Source organism: Archocentrus centrarchus, chromosome 24, assembly GCF_007364275.1.
Source record: "Archocentrus centrarchus isolate MPI-CPG fArcCen1 chromosome 24, fArcCen1, whole genome shotgun sequence".
NCBI classification, from domain to species: domain Eukaryota; kingdom Metazoa; phylum Chordata; class Actinopteri; order Cichliformes; family Cichlidae; genus Archocentrus; species Archocentrus centrarchus.
The window spans coordinates 195,854-214,254 of NC_044369.1; the positions used below are offsets into that span (position 1 = coordinate 195,854).

An 18,401-nucleotide genomic window follows, 5' to 3' on the forward strand; every position below is an offset into this window, starting at 1 on the left:
GGCAACAACCACAAGGAGATATATAGCGCAGCAACCATGAGTCTACAGTCAGGTAAAGCAGATGACATGGAGAACAAGGACAATGCAAGCAACACAGACACACGCTGTAAGTCTGCATGCTCACATTCATTCAAACGTTCATCGACAAGTTCTGCAGCATTAAAAGCACGAGCAAAAGTGGAGGCTGCACGTGCACAACTGGCTTATTCGGAAAAGGAGGCAGCCATAATGAAGCAGAAAACTGAACTTGAGGCTAATTTGCATATTTTGAGTTCTCAGAAGGCTGTTGCGGCTGCAGAAGCAGAAGTTGCAGTTTATGAAGAGGAGGAGGGACTCTCAAAAATTGAACAGGACTATCCATTAGTGGGACCATCCACCAGCCCGGAACAGCGTACTGCAGAGTATGTACAAAAACACTCAGATATTTGTGTTGAAGGATTCACATTGCAAGTAGATCCTCTCGCCTGTCACAAGGCTGCACGTGAACAATGTGAAAAGGCCATGAATGCAGAAATAGATTATCACAGCTCACACAGTGCAGAAGAGAATAAGGTTAAAGTGGAGCACCTAGCACAACACAGAGAAAGACTGAGTCCACCCAAACTGTATCCATTTGGCACTCCTCAAGCAGCTATAGAGACACAGGGTGTACAGGAGATTGCGAAGTACCTCACACGGAGGGAAATGTTAAGTACAGGACTTTTGCAGTTTGACGACCAGCCAGAGAACTACTGGGCTTGGAAGGCATCATTTCAAAATGCTATTAAAGACTTGCATGTTACAGCCAAAGAAGAGCTAGATTTAATAGTCAAATGGCTTGGAGCTGAGTCTGGTCAGCAGGCACAGAGAATCCGCTCAGTCCACGTCTTTAATCCAACTGCAGCACTGGAGCTTGTGTGGCAAAGACTCGAGGAGTGTTATGGTTCTCCTGAAGTAGTGGAAAATGCACTGTTAAAAAAGACTGAACAGTTTCCCAAACTCAACAACAGAGATAACGCAAAGTTAAGAGAGCTGGGTGACATTCTGCAGGAAATTGAATGTGCAAAAGATGGAGGATACCTACCAGGCCTCTCATATTTGGACACGGCTCGTGGAGTCAATCCCATCGTGGAGAAGTTGCCCTATGGACTACAGGAAAAATGGATTGCAACAGGGGCAAAGTACAAAGAAGAACACAAAGTTACCTTTCCCCCTTTCAGTGTCTTTTCGGGGTTTGTAAGACAACAAGCCAAAATAAAAAATGACCCAAGTTTTGTCATCACACCTCCTGCCAACGCAAGCATCAAAAAAGAGAAAAGCTTCAAAGGCAACAACAGGCAAGTGATTAGTGTACACAAAACAGATACCAGTTCAGCTCAAACTAGTTACAGTAAACCTATAGAAAGCCCTGATAAGCTTTGTCCTATACATAAGAAACCTCATCCACTTAAGAAGTGCAAAAGTTTCAGAGCGAAACCCATAGATGAGCGCAAGTCTTTTTTAAAAGAGAACAGAATCTGTTTTAAATGCTGTGGCTCTACTCAGCATCTAGCAAGGGACTGCAGTGTGCAAATAAAGTGTATGGACTGTGGCAGCGACAGACATTTAGCAGCGCTACATCCAGGTCCACCTCTTGCACCAGCTGAAAGCTCTGAAGCTGAGAAAGAGAATGGCGGGGAGACGCAAACTAGTGAAAGCGTCTCAGTCGTTTCTAAATGCACAGAAGTGTGTGGCGATGTAGACATCCCATATTCATGTTCAAAAATAAGTCCTGTATTAGTCTATCCAGATGGGAAAAGAGAACAGGCAAGGAAGATGTACGCAGTGCTTGACGAACAAAGTAACAAGTCACTAGCTAAGTCTCAGTTTTTTGAGCTTTTTAAGATTAAGACACACTCAGACACTTACAAGCTCAGGACATGCTCAGGACTGTCAGATAACGTTGGCAGAACAGCATTAAACTTTATGATTGAGTCAATAGATGGTAGAGTAAAGCTCCCACTCCCAAACCTGATTGAGTGTGACATGATTCCGGATGACAGAAGAGAGATTCCATCTCCACAAGTTGCTATGAAGTTCCCACACTTACAGAAGATAGCTGAGAAGGTGCCACCTGTGGAAAAACGAGTACCTATTCTTTTGCTCTTGGGGAGAGACATTATACAAGTCCATAAAGTCAGAGCGAGAATCAATGGGCCATATGGTGCACCTTATGCACAGCGATTAGACTTAGGCTGGGTTATAGTTGGGGAAGCTTGCATGGGGAAGACGCATAAACCGCTTAATGTGAATGTGCTCAAAACACATGTTCTTCAGAATGGACGTGCTTCTTACCTCTGCCCATGCCCTAACATGTTTCAAATCAAAGAGTCAAGTGGTTGCAACTACCAGCTTAACACCATACCTGCCCCCCAAAAGGACAGTGAAAACATGAATAACATTCAGCTGGGAGAAACAGTGTTTAATAGGACAAAAGATGATGACAAACCAGCACTGTCAGCAGAGGATAAAAACTTTATTGACATTATGGAAAAGGAAGTGTATCAAAATGAGAGGAATAGCTGGGTGGCACCTTTGCCATTCCGCTCTCCTAGACCAGAGCTTCCAAGTAACAGAGAGCAAGCGCTCAAACGCCTCCAGTCCCTCAGAAAAACACTGGACAGGAACCCCAGGATGAAAAGACAATACACAGAGTTTATCCAAAACATGCTGGACAATGACCACGCAGAGGTCGCTCCACCTTTGGACTCAGACAAAGAACACTGGTACTTACCATCCTTTGGTGTGTACCACCCACAAAAACCTGACCAACTGAGAGTAGTTTTTGACTCAAGTGCAGAGTTCGAAGGACTGTCCCTTAACAAAGTCTTATTAAGTGGACCCGACCTAAACAACACTTTACTAGGTGTCCTTATGCGTTTTAGAAAAGAGCCTGTAGCATTTTCAGCTGATGTGCAACAAATGTTTTATTGTTTTGAAGTGAGAGAAGATCATAGGGATTATTTGAGATTCCTTTGGTATGAGAATAACGATACTAGCAAAGGCATTTGTGACTACAGAATGAAGGTTCATGTCTTTGGGAACAGTCCGTCCCCAGCTGTGGCTATTTACTGTATGAGGCGTGCTGCAGTCGAGGGAGAAGAAGAGTATGGACATGAGGCAAAGCAATTCATAATGAGACATTTTTATGTTGATGACGGCCTTGCATCCACAGCAACAGGAGAAGAAGTTGTTGAGATACTCACGAATGCACAAAACATGCTGGCTCAGTCAAATTTAAAGCTACACAAAATAGCTTGTAATGACCACAAGGTAGTGGAAGCATTCCCTGCTGTTGAAAGAGCCAAGGATCTAAAAGACCTGGAATTGAAGCTGGACAACATACCCCTGCAAAGGAGCTTGGGGGTGCTGTGGGATCTTAAAAGTGACTGTTTTACTTTTCATGTAACCACTGAGCAAAAGCCATTCACCAGGAGAGGTGTCTTGGCCATCGTTAACAGTTTATATGACCCACTAGGTTTTGTTTCACCCATCACAATGCAGGGAAAAGCTCTTCTTCGTGACCTATCCACAGAGCAGAAGGATTGGGATGAACCACTTCCCGCAGAAAGAGAAGATGGATGGAATAAATGGAGAAATTCACTGAAAGATCTTGAGCAGCTACAAATACCAAGGGCTTACCTACCGTTCTCTCAGGCCGCTGCTGTGAAGAAAGAATTGTGCATATTTTCAGATGCCTCAACCATGGCCATAGGAGCAGTAGCCTATCTAAGAGCTCTAGATAGCAAAGGTCAGTGGCACACAGGGTTCATCATGGGCAAGTCCAAAGTAGCCCCCCAACCAGCTCATACTGTTCCTAGATTGGAGTTATGTGCAGCAGTTTTAGCTGTGGAGATGTACGAACTCATTAAAGATGAGATGGACATTGAAGTAAACACTATCAGATTTTTCACAGATAGCAAAATCGTCCTTGGTTACATACATAACAACACAAAGAGATTCTACACTTACGTGGCTAACCGAGTGATTAGAATCAGGAAGACCACACATCCAACACAGTGGTTTCACATATCCACTAGTGACAATCCAGCAGACATAGCCACTAGACCAATTGCAGCTTCCACATTAGCTTCCACAAACTGGTTTAGTGGTCCTTCTTTTTTGGCACAACATGACATAGAGCCATCACATTGTGATAGTTTTACTCTCATCAACCCTGACGCAGATGCAGAGATCAGACCTGATGTAAAAACCCTCGTTACCAAAACCTCAGTAGCACAGCTAGAGCCATGACGTTTTGAAAGATTTTCTCATTGGATGAGATTGTGTTGCACTGTCACATCACTAAAACGTGTGGCAGCATCATTCAAGAAAACAGACACAGAAAGTAAAGGCTGGATGTGTTTTCGTGATAGTAACACTGCAGAGGAAGTGTCCAAAGCAGCCAAGATTATCATTCGTGCAGTACAGAGTGAAACATTCAAAGAGGAGTACAGGTGCATGAAAGCAAATCAGCCACTTCCAAAACAAAGTTGTCTCCAAAAGTTGAACCCTGTCATTGATGAAGATGGACTCCTCAGAATAGGAGGACGCTTGGCACCTGCTGACCTAACAAAAGAGGAGAAACACCCACTCATTATTCCAAAGGCTCATCATATAGCTGTCCTTCTTATTAGATACTATCATGAAAAAGTAGTGCATCAAGGGCGCCTCATAACAGAAGGAGCACTCAGAGGAGCTGGCTTTTGGATTATTGGCAGTAAACGGCTCATTTCTTCTGTCATTCACAAATGTATTCTTTGTCGAAAACTCAGAGGACAAATGCAGACTCAAAAGATGGCAGATTTACCCATTGATAGGCTGACACCCATGCCACCATTCACTAGTGTTGGACTGGACGTCTTTGGGCCCTGGACAGTCACCACACGTCGCACCAGAGGAGGGAGTGCAGACAGTAAACGCTGGGCTGTACTTTTCTCCTGCATGTCCACAAGAGCAGTGCACATTGAGCTCATTGAATCGATGTCGACGTCAAGTTTCATCAATGCTCTAAGATTCTTTTGCATCCGTGGTCCTGCTCAAATGCTTCGCTCTGATAGAGGGACTAATTTCATTGGAGCATGTAATGAGCTGCAAATTGATCACAAGGACACAGAACTGAATGCTTACCTGCTGGAGAAAGGATGCACATGGCTGTTCAACTCCCCACACTCTTCACACATGGGAGGATCATGGGAGCGACTCATTGGAGTTGCGAGGCGCATCCTGGATGGGATTCTTTTGAAGGCCGCACATATCCAACTCACACATGAAGTGTTGAGTACATTAATGCTAGAAGTAATGGCAATAATGAACGCAAGACCACTTGTACCAATCTCAACAGATCCAGACAAACCAAACCTTCTCACACCGGCAATGCTTCTCACCCAGAAGACCAATGCATTATCTGCACCAACAGGAAGCTTTGCACCACCAGACCTCTACTCAAAGCAATGGAAACAAGTACAGTGTCTGGCAGACTGTTTTTGGAAACAATGGAAAAGTGAATACCTATCGACTCTACAGCAACGGAGAAAATGGACTGATGATAAACCGAACATTAAAGTTGGTGACATTGTGTTATTGAAAGATGCTCTCACACACAGAAACAACTGGTCCATGGGAAAGGTTGTAAGAACATTTGAGAGTAAGGATAATAAGGTTCGAAAAGCAGAAGTAAAAACTGTGAAAGATGGAAATGAAAAAGTGTTTTTAAGACCCATTGCTGACATAGTTTTGCTTTTGTCAGAGGAAAATTAAGAGTGCTATAACTGTAAACAGTGTAAAATGTTTATTAGAAATGTTAATTGTAGTGGCACAATTGTATTGTACCAGGCGGGGAGTGTTCTGGCTTTTGTAAGTTATAAGTTACACCGTGTGCAGTTTTTGGTAAAATTGCCCTAGAACTCCCTCCAGTGGTTGTTTTGTAGCATTGTTTGTGGTTACAAAAATACAGGAAGTAGACAGATTCAAGATGGCGGAATGTAATGCCGAATGTTCGTGAATTAGGCTAATATCAATCGTGAAACGTTGTTGTTTTGGACAAGATTTGTTCTTTTACGATGGTCGAAAGTGGACAATGGTCAGAGGCCATTCTTCAATAAAGCAGCAAAAAAACGGAAAGAGAAGTTTCTTTATTGGAGCATCGTTATCTGGCTGTCTAGCTGGTGAAAAACAGGAAACTCAAAAGCAAGGACAGCACAATGCCCATCCTGTCATACCCCTTTTCTGTTTGGAGTCTCACCACTTGATTTGGTAGCAGGATAAGTAAGGGTTTACTGGACTTGTCGTAATAACGTTTCTGTGTCTCGCGTTTCTTTGTGAGCTGGGCATTGACATAAGCCATTGATCTTGCTGCAGGTTTCAACAGATATTTGCAGATGGGCAGGACCGTCCGGGTCCGCCTGGACAGCAGTCTTTGTGCGGGAGAGCCCAGGATCTTGTCCCATGGTGTGTTACGCACGCTTAGCAGGTTCCAGTAAACGTCTCTCCCATCCCTTTTTGTTGTCTCCAACAGCTTCTTTGCACTCCGCACAGCCCTTTCACTGAGGCCGTTGGACTGCGGGTAGTTGGGACTGCTCGTCACATGTGTGAAGTCCCAAGATTTGGTGAAGTCACGGAATGTCAGACTCATGAACTGAGTGCCGTTGTCTGAATACAATTTCTGTGGTATGCCATGAACAGAGAAATGCCGTTTTAGTTTGTTAATTACACTTAGGGAGGACATGTTGCTGAGCTGGTCAACTTCAAACCAGCCTGAGTACGAATCCACAAGTACGAGGTAGTGGTGGTTCTCCCATTCGAATATATCTGTGGCAACGACAGACCAGGGCAGATCGGGGACTGTGTCTATGTGGTGTACATCTTTGCTACAGGTGACCAGTTTCATCTTCAGGCTGTCTTGTAAGCCTAGTATAGACTGTACACTTTTGTGAATAACTTGGAATTTTAGCCTGTGGTACTGCCCATTGAGCTCACATTGCAGAGTCACTGTGCCAATTGACTCGATCACAGTCCCACCAAAAGCGATAAGTTTAACCATTTTACTTGGTTTGCATATTTCTTCATGTTGCCTGATGGCTTTGTATGTATCGAGGGAGATCACATTACATTTGGCCCCAGTATCAACTTTTAATTCAAGGCTTTTGTCATTAATCATGACAGTGCAGTGTCCTTCCCCTTTGTAACAGTCCTCAGTGTGTAGTGTCAATGTTGTTGTCTCCCTGTATTGACAAGCCCTCAACCATAAAAGTGTCAGTGTCGGCATCTGCCTCTGTCGATAGCTGATTCACTTGTCTGCTAGATTTGCAAACTCTTGTAGATCTGCACAGCTTTTTGAAATGGTTATAATTCCCACAGCCGTGACACTGCTGACCGAAGGCCGGGCATTGGTGGGGTTGTGCGGGGTGTGTGCCTCCGCAGTAGCTGCAGTTTGAGATTGGTGTACTTTCTGATTTGGCTTTAAATTTCAACTGGCCTTTGGGTTTGTTACTGTGTTTTATCTGCATGGTATCCACACTGGCAGCTGTCGCATATTTAGGGGCAGAGAGGGTTTTTGTATGTTGGTCTGTGAGCTCACTTATTTGGCAGATACGTATAGCCTTGGCTAGCGTGAGGTCAGTTTCTTTGAGTAAGGAACGTCTGACACTGTCATTACATATTCCAATGACCAGTCTGTCTCTAACAAGTTAATCCTGCAATTGGCCGAAGTTGCACGTTTTGGCAAGGTTTTTCAGTGTGCTCACTTCAACTGTTTCTGCTGGTTTTTGGCATCGAGAATTGAAATTGTGTCTCCATTATCACTTTTGTTTCCGGATTACATATTTCTCTAAATTTTCGTAGCAGGCAGACGGGATCCTCCCGGGATTCCGCCTGTGTGATGACGTTTTCGCCATCCGTGACCGCGGGTGCATATGTGAATGACTGCTCCCTTTCTATAGCCTCCGGTCCGGCAAGATTGAGGAGTATGTATGCTCTCATCTTGGCAGGCTTATCACTGTGTGCAGCGGCTATAAATATTTCGTATTCACGTTCAAACTTACGCCAGTTTTCTGCCACATTTCCGTCAAAGACGAGGGGATCGGGACGTCTGAATCCGTCTGCCATTCCGGCGATTTATTCACCTCCGTTCCTGGTGCCGAGTTGTATGTGAAATTCCGTCCGGCTCAGTCACAGCGAGGGACGTCCCACTTCTGACACCATGTCAATCATGAGAGACGCGTATGATCCAGGTTTCCGTATTTATTAATAACAAGTTGTTGGGACACCATGTAATCAAAACAGTGCATTAACACAGCTGTCTACACTGTGCAACAAGAGTTGAAAGGATATCTCACACACCCAAACATGTGCGCATGCACACACAAAGAGTTTACTTACAAACTGGGAACTTGCCAACTGTGTTTGCTGATACTTCACAGTCTCACAAACACTCACAGAGTAGTTCAAAATCTACGAGCAAATTACGAGCAACTGCAGCAATCTACGACCAAAGTGACCAGAAGGAGGTTTTTGGTGCAGCACCCTCAGTCTCTGCTAGCAACAGCCAGCAACCACTTGCCAACCAGTTGGGGAATACAAATTTTCCCCCTAGCAACCAGTATTTGTTAGGGAGTTGTCAGCTGGTGTCTAGTCCTGCCAGCCTAAGGCCTTAATGCTGGTACCATCTGTCCAGAGATGGAATAAATGGCATGAGGATCAAACATCTTTTGATTAAATTTTATTTTATTTTTTTACTTTAACATCAAAAATGTACACAAATATTTAATAAAATAAATTACCAAATACCTTAACAGTTTATAAAATAACCCAAAGAGCTTATTTAAAATAAGAACACTGACATTTCTAGTGCTTCGGTCACAAAACATTACAAATATATAAATACAAAAACTCGACTGAAGGCTTTGATCCAGCAGCTCCAGATTTTTTACCAGAAACAGCTTTTGTCAAGAAAATGTATCTGATAGAAAACTACAAAATGGACATGGAGAATATTTACATCACGAGAGTTTAAAAACTGTCGATGAGCTCAGGCAGCGAGAGCCACAAAAACGTTTGGACCCGTTGGCCTGCTCCAGAATAAAAATGAAAAGCTGTCCGGATCCAGATGTGAAAAGAACTGAGCACCAAGTTCTTCAATTTCTGACGTCAGGCGAGATGAATTAATCCACTTTGATCCTTCAAAACACAACTGCTCATCTCATCGGGTTTCCTGCTGCACTCCAGGATCATTTTAAAAATACACTCCACAGTTTCTGAAAATGTCTCTGAGGTTTGCAGTTTGTCTTTGAGACTAAATATTCGGTTTATTCTTTGAGGTTGATGAGCAGTTCTACTGAGATGCCCGAGATGATTCATCAGTTTTAAATCAGACCCTCTGAGAGAGAAAATTTGAGCATAAAGTCGAAATATTTGGAACAAACAGCTGCAATATGCTGAAAATAAAATTAACTTTAAAAAGCAAATTATCATAAATTTATATGAGGAAAAATAGACTTTTCTGACAGGAAACTGTGTAGGTATTTCAATACTTTGATTAGATAGCTGTGATGCACTCTGAGCACAGCATACATTTATAATTTTAGAGTTTGCATCTTTCATGCAAACTACAGGCGTCGACAAAAAGAATCTGATGAACAAATGTCTTTTTCTTTTTGTGCATGAATAAAGGTAATTTTACATTATTCTGATTTTTTTAATAAAGATGCAGCTTTTGTAGAAAGAGACCACATTTCTGAGATTTATGACAATAAAAATTAATTAAGTAAAAGCTGAAATTTAAGACGGGAAGAAAATCAATTTTGTAAAGAAAAATTGATTTCTTTTTGAGGACAAAAATATCACGAGTATCATGAGAATTTTAGAAAGATTAGGATTTCAAGAACTCAAGACTGAATGAATTATTTTGTGAGGAAAAATAATTCCCGACATGATGAGAATAAAGTGATGTTTTACAGCAACAGCAGAACATTTGAAATTATGACAATTTTTCCTTTAATGACTTTTTCCTGTAATTTGTTCCAGGTTGTTGGACTCTTTATTTAAAATAGCTTGACTCTGATGTTTTCTCTGCTGCTATTTATTCTGGTTTTGTCCCCATTAAAGAATGTGTGAGCTAAAAGTAGCTTTAAATGCTGAAGAGAATAAAAATCTCAGCTGATTTGACTTCCTCTTGTGGAAAAATCTGTTCTCATTTGTCCTCCAGACCTTATTGGTTTGTTGGAGGTTTCAGTTTCACCAGTCTCACAGCCAATCAGAGGGCTGAGAAATGCTGCTCTCCCAAACACTGTTAACAAGATAATTTCCAGAACTCCTGAATTCTTGAAGCGATGCAGATTTCTCTCAGAGCCAGTCTGGCAGCATTGCCTTTGGTGTGACGTGGTGACCTGTGATGACCTACAGGAACCTCTAAATAAAGCTGCCTCACACTCTGGAAAATGATCATCATTCGATGGCATCTGTTCTCACATGCAGCATGCACCTTCATGTTCATGTCTGCAGTGCAGGTGTGATAACAGATTCAACTTCCAGCACGATTGTCTGGATTTCGTTCGACTCGTCGCAGTGTGACCGTCCTCCCCACGTTAGCATGTTAGCTTTGGCCCTGCAGTGTGGGCACGGCAGTCGTTGGTAACCCCATCAGGGGGTCATAGAAGCAGTCCTCGCTGATCATGGAGGTCATGCTCTGAATGCTGAAGTCTCTCTCCAGCAGGTTGCTGAGGTCCTGCAAATCTCCTCCAGGACTTCGCTGTAGGCTGCAGCTCCCCCTCTTTTTTTCCTCCTCGCTCCAAGATATTGCTCCTCGCTCAACTTCCTCCTCTTTGAAGTTGAGCCTCTGCAGCTGTGCCTCCAGTTCGCCAGTCAGGGAGCAAAGTCTGGTCCTCATCCCTGCGGAGGTGCTGAATGTGGAGGCGTGGCTCGGCAGCAGAGGCTCCGAGCAGGTGTCTCCCAGGATGCCGTCAGACCTGCTGCTCTCCTCCTGCTGGTGGGGAGGTGTCTTCTGGGTGTCGGAGCAGCGCTGCTGCCTCCTCCTCCAGGAGGCGTTCCTCTCAGCTGTCAACCTGCTCCTCTTCAGGGATCCCACGGGCGCTCGGTCTCTGAGGAGTGTCCGCAGGGCTCGCAGCACGCTGGCCTTTGTCTCCAAACCGCTGAAACACAAACACACAGCTGAATGTAGTTCTAATCTCTGCATTGCTTACAGAGCAGGAACCTCTGCCAGGACTGAGAACCTCTAGAGGAACCAGGGTTTAAATTAAGGTCAGGAGGTCATTTGAACCACTATGCTAAGAGCGCAGAATCAAAGAACAGGGGGTGCTCTCACGCTCATCCATACAGCCCCATTCTGTACAGCAAAAATATAAATTTTGTGGGCTAAGTATTCACTACACCTGCAGCCGGTGTTTTGTTTTTTGAATAAACTCATCGATTGTTGGTACCTGCTGCACAGCTGGAACACCGTCTCTGGTCGTCCTTCCACCTCAGATCTGCTGTGAACCAACTCCCACACACACGGGTCCTCAGAGCCTGCACATACAACACGGAGTGAGCTCAGGCCATCACAGCACCTCCTGCTGGACAGCTGCTGCACCAGCACTGCAGTAATAAATCTCACTCTGACTGGCCACTGACCTGTGATGCTGGCTGGTCTGACCTGAACCGCTGAAACTGGGATTAACCAGCGGAACCTGAAGGGGTCGAGATCAGCTGATCGGGAGGAGGTCTGTGAGACAGAAACACAAAAAGTGAAGACGGGAACAGGTGGAGGTGTTTTAGTTCTATATTCAACATTATGTTAATGAGGATGGGCAGCACGGTGGCGCAGTGGTTAGCACTGCTGCCTCACAGTTAGAATAGCATCTGGAAGGCCTGGGTTCGATTCCACCTTGGCCCAGGCCTCTCCCTCTCTCTGTGTGGAGTTTGCATGTTCTCCCCGTGCTTGCGTGGGTTTCCTCCGGGTACTCCGGTTTCCTCCCACATTCCAAAGACATGCACTTACTGGGGTTAGGTTCATTGGCTACACTAAATTGCCCATAGGTGTGAATGACAGCGTGAATGTGTGTGTGAAAGGTTGTTTGTCTCTCTCTGTGTTGGCCGGCGACCTGTTCAGGGTGTACCCCGCCTCTTGCCCTGTGACAGCTGGGATAGGCTCCAGCCCCCCCGCGACCCTGAACAGGATGAGCGGAAGCGAATGGATGGATGGATGGATGGATGTTAATGAGGATGTCATAGGCAAAGACTAATTAGCTGTCATGAGGCGAGAGGCAGTGTACACCCTGTTCAGGTCACCAGACAACCATTCACACTCAAACTCACACCTATTGGCAATTTAGAATCACCAGTTAACCTAACCCCAGTGACTGCATGTCTCTGGACTGTGGGAGGAAACCCACACAGACACGGGGAGAACATGCAAACTCCACACAGAAAGGCCCGGGCCAAGGTGCAATCGAACCCAGACCTTCTAGCTGTGAGGCAGCAGTGCTAACCACCACACCACTGTGCTGCCCATCACAAATATATATATATATTTTTTAATTTAGAAAAGTAAATATACCTCATATTTACAACTACTTCAGTACAAACTCTGGCTTGTTACATAATTGTGACTTTATAGTTATATTTCTCACCAGAATTCTGACATTAATATTTTTTCTTACATAATAAATATCAGATTTTTTTATTACACACTGATGTTTTGAATTTTGTATTATTTTATTTTACACAATATTTATTTTTTACTGTATTATACTTCTGAGCCTCTTTAGACTTTTTAACTCTGCTTAATGTCTCATAACTTTTTAATTGACAGGTTTGACTTCATTTTTTTCTAATTATTTAACTCAAATGTAAAAAATTGCTTAGACATTTTGACTGCTCTCTGTTTCACTTTGTTTTCTATCATCATTTATTAATTATAATTTATCTAAATTTCTTGTGGTTGAATTTTTTTTGTTTATATTGGCATAAATAAGCTTCCACAGGTATGTGATCAGTCAGGCGATGAAGAGTAGACGTGGACTCACCATCCTCTTCTTCAGTTTGCTGTTCTCACGGTAAACCAGGATGACGGCTCGCTTGAACACTGAGGACACAGAGAGAGTCGTGTTTTTCTACACAGTTATTACCTGTGCAGGTAAAGAACAGTAAAGGCAAGTCTTTACCCACCGAACAGAGTGAGCTCCGGTTCTTTCCTCAGGCGACCCAGAGAGGGCAGCGGGTTCAACCAGACCACCGATGAGTGGACCAGAAACTCCCCCATCGAGACCTCTGTCACCTGAGGGCGGAGAAAAAACCTTCAGTGTCCCAGGTCCACAGGTGATGCTCAGTGTGTGTGTGTGTTTGTGTGTGCGTGGTGCGTGTGAGTGTGAGTGTGTGTGTACCTGTTTGTTGGCTCTGCTCTGCTCCGCAGCCAGCTGGTCGAACACGCAGCCGTAATCCTCGTAGATTTTCTGCATCTCGTTGATGTGACTCGCCACCTTCTCCATCGCGCGCAGCGCCTCTGAGTGGACAACAGTGGAAGTGCAGCCAGTGACAAAACACGTTTAGATAACAAGAGCTGAAGGCGCCAACTGTAGGCTGCAGTCTTTATCACAGCTGTAAACATGCTTCAGTACCTAAGTTGATGTGCGTGTTACCTGTGAGGTGTGCATGCATGACACCACACTGTGTATGTGTGTGTGTGTGTGTGTGTGTGTGTGTGTGTGTGTGTGTGTGTGTGTGTCTGCTCAATGCACCAGTCTGCAAAATAATGGCAACAGCAAAGGTTGGGAGAAAACGGAAGAGTCCCATATGGGATTTCTTTGAGTACGATAGCGAGACAGATAGAAGCGAGTGACTTGTTGTGGATGATGGCAAAATGTGTGGAACCCTTCTCAAGAGGAAAACCTCAAAGTCCACCTGAGGAGAACGCACAAGGCGGCTATACGGAAACCCCTCTAAACCTATGCACTAAGCTATCACGTAACCTGACCTGCGCTCCTCAAGAAATGTCGAGTCCTCTCATGCATTTCTGGCTACTTTTTGCTGCAGTTTTTCAATTTATGAGTGAGAGAATAACAATCAGGAATAATAATCAAAGCATAGGGCGAGAGGAAGGACTCATAAATGGCAGCAAATTCCTGGAGGGAGACTGCTGAATCAGAATAGACATGAGGGAATGAAAAAAAAAAAATAGAGGGACAAATTAAAAAAAAAAAACACTGACTACAAAGGGCGAAGATCAATGAGGGGAAAAAGTCCCAGCATTTTTTGTTTCTGTTGGCCGGCACGGCATGTAAAACACCAGCAATTCAATTCAATTTTATTTATATAGCACCAAATCACAACAAACAGTCGCCTCAAGGCGCTTTGTATTGTGGGTAAAGACCCTACAATAATACAGAGAAAACCCAACAGTCACAGGTGCCGCACAGGACCACAAGGTAATTAACACACATAATGCAGCTACACAAGCACGAATGCAGTTGGTCAAATGTGATTTTTTTTAATGGTATAATTTGTTGAGTTCTTATTACACAATAGTTACTCTTTCACCTTGAATTTTGCACCTGACACCACATGAAACTAAAACTAATGAAAATTAAATTAAAATTAAGCATTAAACAAAAAATAGAAACTAATAAAAATGAGCAAAACCACTCTAAAATCTAATTAAAACCTACTGAATTAGAGAAAAAAGTTATAACACAATAAAACTAAATTATTATGTAAAATCCAAAACTACAATAACCCTGGTGTGCTTTACCTGTGAGGTGTGCGTGCTCGGGGCTCTCTGTGTCTGTCAGGGACACGAGTTCTCGGAGCAGCAGTGGATACTTCAGGACTCTCTGAACAGGTTTGATCAGGTACGACTCCAGAGAAGATGAGTGCTGATTGGTCGGATTTCTGGTCTCCAGGAAGTGCTTGAAGGCAGTGTCTGTTTTCGCTGAGTCACAGATAGGCGGAGTTAAAGGTTTAATGTACTTTTGTTTACATGAGTTTCAGTTGTTTAAATGGATGTTTTTGTCTGTGGTTTTCACCTCTTTCCAGAACTTTCTGGACTTTGATGTGATTTGCACAGAAGCCGCTGTAGAGCTTGAAGTGATCGGCGTAATAAAGAAAAGATCCGCCCAATGAGAAGAGGAGTTTCTGATCACAAACAGAGACAAGGTGTGAAAACATTTACTTATCTGATGAGAGATCAAAAACTTTATTTTTAAAAAATATTTAAAAAGAGAAACAAAATAAAACACAACACAAAACACTAGAAAAAAATAATGAATAAAATAAAATAGAATAAATCTTATTCATTATAAAATAATGAATAAGATCTGCCTGAACCCACTGCCGGATTCTCACCTTGAACTGTTCGGGCGTTTCCAGGCTGCTGAAATTCGGACAGGCGGCGATTCTCTCCTCCAGTGTTTGGAGAAAAACTCTCTGAAACTCCAACATCTCTGGCAGACTGCCGAACAGCGCCTCCATCTGAGAGAGAGAGATCGGGCGGTCAGATGCACAAACAACCTGACCATATTTCACTTCCTGTGGGCTCGTTTTTACCTCGTCTTTACTGAGGAAGGTCTCCTTCTGCAGGGGCGTCAGGTAGATGTCGAAAAGACAGACGAGATCCTGAAAAAAGTTCAGAAAAATGTAATTTAATTTTTTTCTGTAGTTTTAAACACAAATTCATTTTTTAAAAGGTATACCCCTTTTTTTTAAGCACACTGTATAATTAAGACAAAATCTAAATACAGTTGATTATTTCTTATTTTGGAAGTAAATGTGTTTTTAAACCATATTCACGTCTGCTTTAATAAAGTGCTGATTATTGATTTCACTTGTAATACTGCAGTAGCTGCAGTAGTGTTCCTGCAGTATCTGCACCTTGACGTAGGACTTCTCGGTGTCGACCAGCTCCTGGATGACTTTGCGCAGACGCTGACACACACTCAGTTGGGCGGGGCTCAGCGGCTGCAGGCCAGCCCCTCTGCAGTATGGGTTTTTAGGGACATCTGCTTCTCCTGTCCGGCCTTCTGGGAAGGTCTGGTACAGTGAGTAGACCCGGTCCACATTCTGGGAGGAACACACAGAAACTCAGGATCTGGACCGACCTGTCGCTCACATGTTCGACATTAAAGAAGTGAAACAGCAGAAAACAGATATCAGATCTGACATATCAGCCAACGCAGATCACGCTGACTGATATTTATCTGTTGGTCAATTGAACAAGTTTCTTTGTGTGACTGCAACAAAAAGGGAAGAAATAACAAAAACAAATAAAATATATTAAAAAACATTTTAGAAACAGACAGCAGCGGTTTGCCCTGTTATCTCATAGCAGGAAGGTCCTGGGTTTGAATCTGTGAACTGGCTGGGTTCTTACTGTGAGGGGTTGGAATGTTCTCTTGGTACCTCTCTGGGTTCTCCGGCTTCCTCCCACAGTCCAAACACATGCATCTTTTTTGAATGGTTGTCTGTCTCTCTGTGTTAGCCCTGCTAACATAATGGATGGATGGATCGAACAACTACAGAATGGAGTTCCACTCAGTTTTAAATCCGCAGCACACTCAAGCGACTCCATAAACACCGAGCAGAAATAACTTTAGCCCTGAATGAGGAGAAGGAGGATCAGTAGGTAAATCTGTCCAGTGGATTTTTGGGAGGTGAAAGTTGGCTGCTGAGTCAGTGATTATCACTGAGAGGAGGTTAAACACACACGAGCTGCTGAACAGCAAACTCAAGGCAAACAAACACAAACCTGTTTCTGTTCTGAGCGGTGCTGCGACCCTGAAAGAGGACGAGCTGCAAACATGATGATGATCAACAGCATAATCTGAACTGCCAGCCTGATAGCCCAATGAATTCAGAGCTCCAATCTGCTCGCCCTGCAGCTGCAGAGCTTTTAATAAGAGACGAGGAGGCTTCGCTGCACTTGAACCTCCAGGAAGGAGGAGTCCCCTGAGATCTGAAACTCCACACTTACCTTCAGGAAAATGAGCAGTGAGTGACAGTTACCCACCCAAGGAGGTGAGGAGCAGAACTGAAGATACACCTCCAGCTTTCAGCAGAGCAGATAAAGAACTGGAAGAAACCTGAGACATGAATGTGCACATAAATGCACTCATTAAAGGCTGAAATAGCAGCAGCAACTGAGAAAAATCTCTCCGAAGAAGGTTGAATGACTCAAACTGAAATGTGCTCTTTGGATGGTCAAACTCTTTCCAGTGTTTGCACAATTCCTGAAAGTTGGAACAAAATGATAAAAACTCACTCTTTGAAGGGAAAAACTGGATTTTTAGGTTCAGCACAACCGCGCAGGGAGAGTTTTAATCATTTGAGTCCTCAAGAATCAGAGGCAGGAAATTCTCATGAAAAGCAGAACTGTCAGATGCTTCAGTTATCAGATTATTGCTGATTCATTTTTACTTTTGAGCTCCAGGTCACGTATTGTTTACATGTGAGCGCTTCAAAAAAAGGAGGTTCAGGAAAGCAGAATCATTGAATCTGCTCATTAATGGGAAACAGCACTGAGCAGAAATGCTCTCAGAGATTCATCTGTTTCAGGATCATCATGTTTCTCAGCATGACTTCAAATTTGGGATTTTAAACATTTTGCACTTAAACCTCTGACAGACCCAGCTTTTATGACTGAATGTGTCCACATCTTGAATATTTTTAACTGAACTAGTTATTTTGGACTTTTGTTCTGGCAGAGCCTTCCAGCTCCACCTGGAGGATCCTGAACTGTTCTTCCTACTAAATGGGTTGAGCTCAGAAACCCTCCAAAGGAAGGCATCCTCATCAGTCCTGAAGCACCTAAACTGGAACCTTTAGACATGAGAGATCAGCTGTTTGACTCTGAGTCGTCCTGGGACATCTGAGGTTGGGGTTATTTTCCTTTGCTGATGTTCTCATGGACAAGTAGGTTCTTCTTGTCCTACTTTCTGTCTGAGCAGGTACAACAAATTTAAGGGTGACCAGACAATGTGCCCTGTGATAATGAACTTTACACCACTCAGAGTCTCACACACATAAGAAAATCTAAAGTGGCAACACAGAGAAAGCTTCTGATCACTTCCTGCACACCAAGTTTCAGCTCTACAACGAGCTAGCAGCATGTTTACCAGCAGGATGACGCCATCGGTGGAACGGTGGCAGCTCAGGCAGCACGCCGCCTCGTCCAGGAGTCTCAGCAGCCGCTCCAGCAGCCCCACACAGGGGAACACCTCCCCTCCATCCTCCGCCTCTTCCTCCAGGGTCTCCCAGTCCTCCTCCATCGGCAGCACCCAGCACAGAGCGCCCATGGTGAATGAGTGGAACAACGTCAAAGAGGCTTCAGCTGGGATCAGAGGTCGCCCACGGGGGCTGTGTTCTTGCCGCTGCCCTCAGAGAAGGAGGCAGTCACA

At 43.9% G+C, this 18,401-nt stretch overlaps 1 protein-coding gene across 4 annotated transcripts in view; it reads right to left on the minus strand.

Annotated features, from left to right (window-relative positions):
* Window positions 1-8,393: 8,393 nt before the first annotated feature.
* LOC115774286 (T-lymphoma invasion and metastasis-inducing protein 2-like) overlaps window positions 8,394-18,401 on the minus strand; it is a 107,260-nt gene continuing 97,252 nt past the window's right edge. For all 4 annotated transcript variants that reach the window (XM_030721486.1, XM_030721485.1, XM_030721487.1 and 1 more), the window contains 11 exons: window positions 15,880-16,068; window positions 15,556-15,624; window positions 15,355-15,480; window positions 15,036-15,144; window positions 14,762-14,941; window positions 13,398-13,516; window positions 13,183-13,291; window positions 13,041-13,099; window positions 11,647-11,737; window positions 11,454-11,541; window positions 8,394-11,165 (listed from right to left, as the gene is read on the minus strand). In XM_030721486.1, the coding sequence (XP_030577346.1) occupies window positions 10,610-11,165; window positions 11,454-11,541; window positions 11,647-11,737; window positions 13,041-13,099; window positions 13,183-13,291; window positions 13,398-13,516; window positions 14,762-14,941; window positions 15,036-15,144; window positions 15,355-15,480; window positions 15,556-15,624; window positions 15,880-16,068 (1,695 nt within the window). In that variant the 3' untranslated portion in view covers window positions 8,394-10,609. The remainder of the gene's footprint in view (window positions 11,166-11,453; window positions 11,542-11,646; window positions 11,738-13,040; window positions 13,100-13,182; window positions 13,292-13,397; window positions 13,517-14,761; window positions 14,942-15,035; window positions 15,145-15,354; window positions 15,481-15,555; window positions 15,625-15,879; window positions 16,069-18,401) is intronic.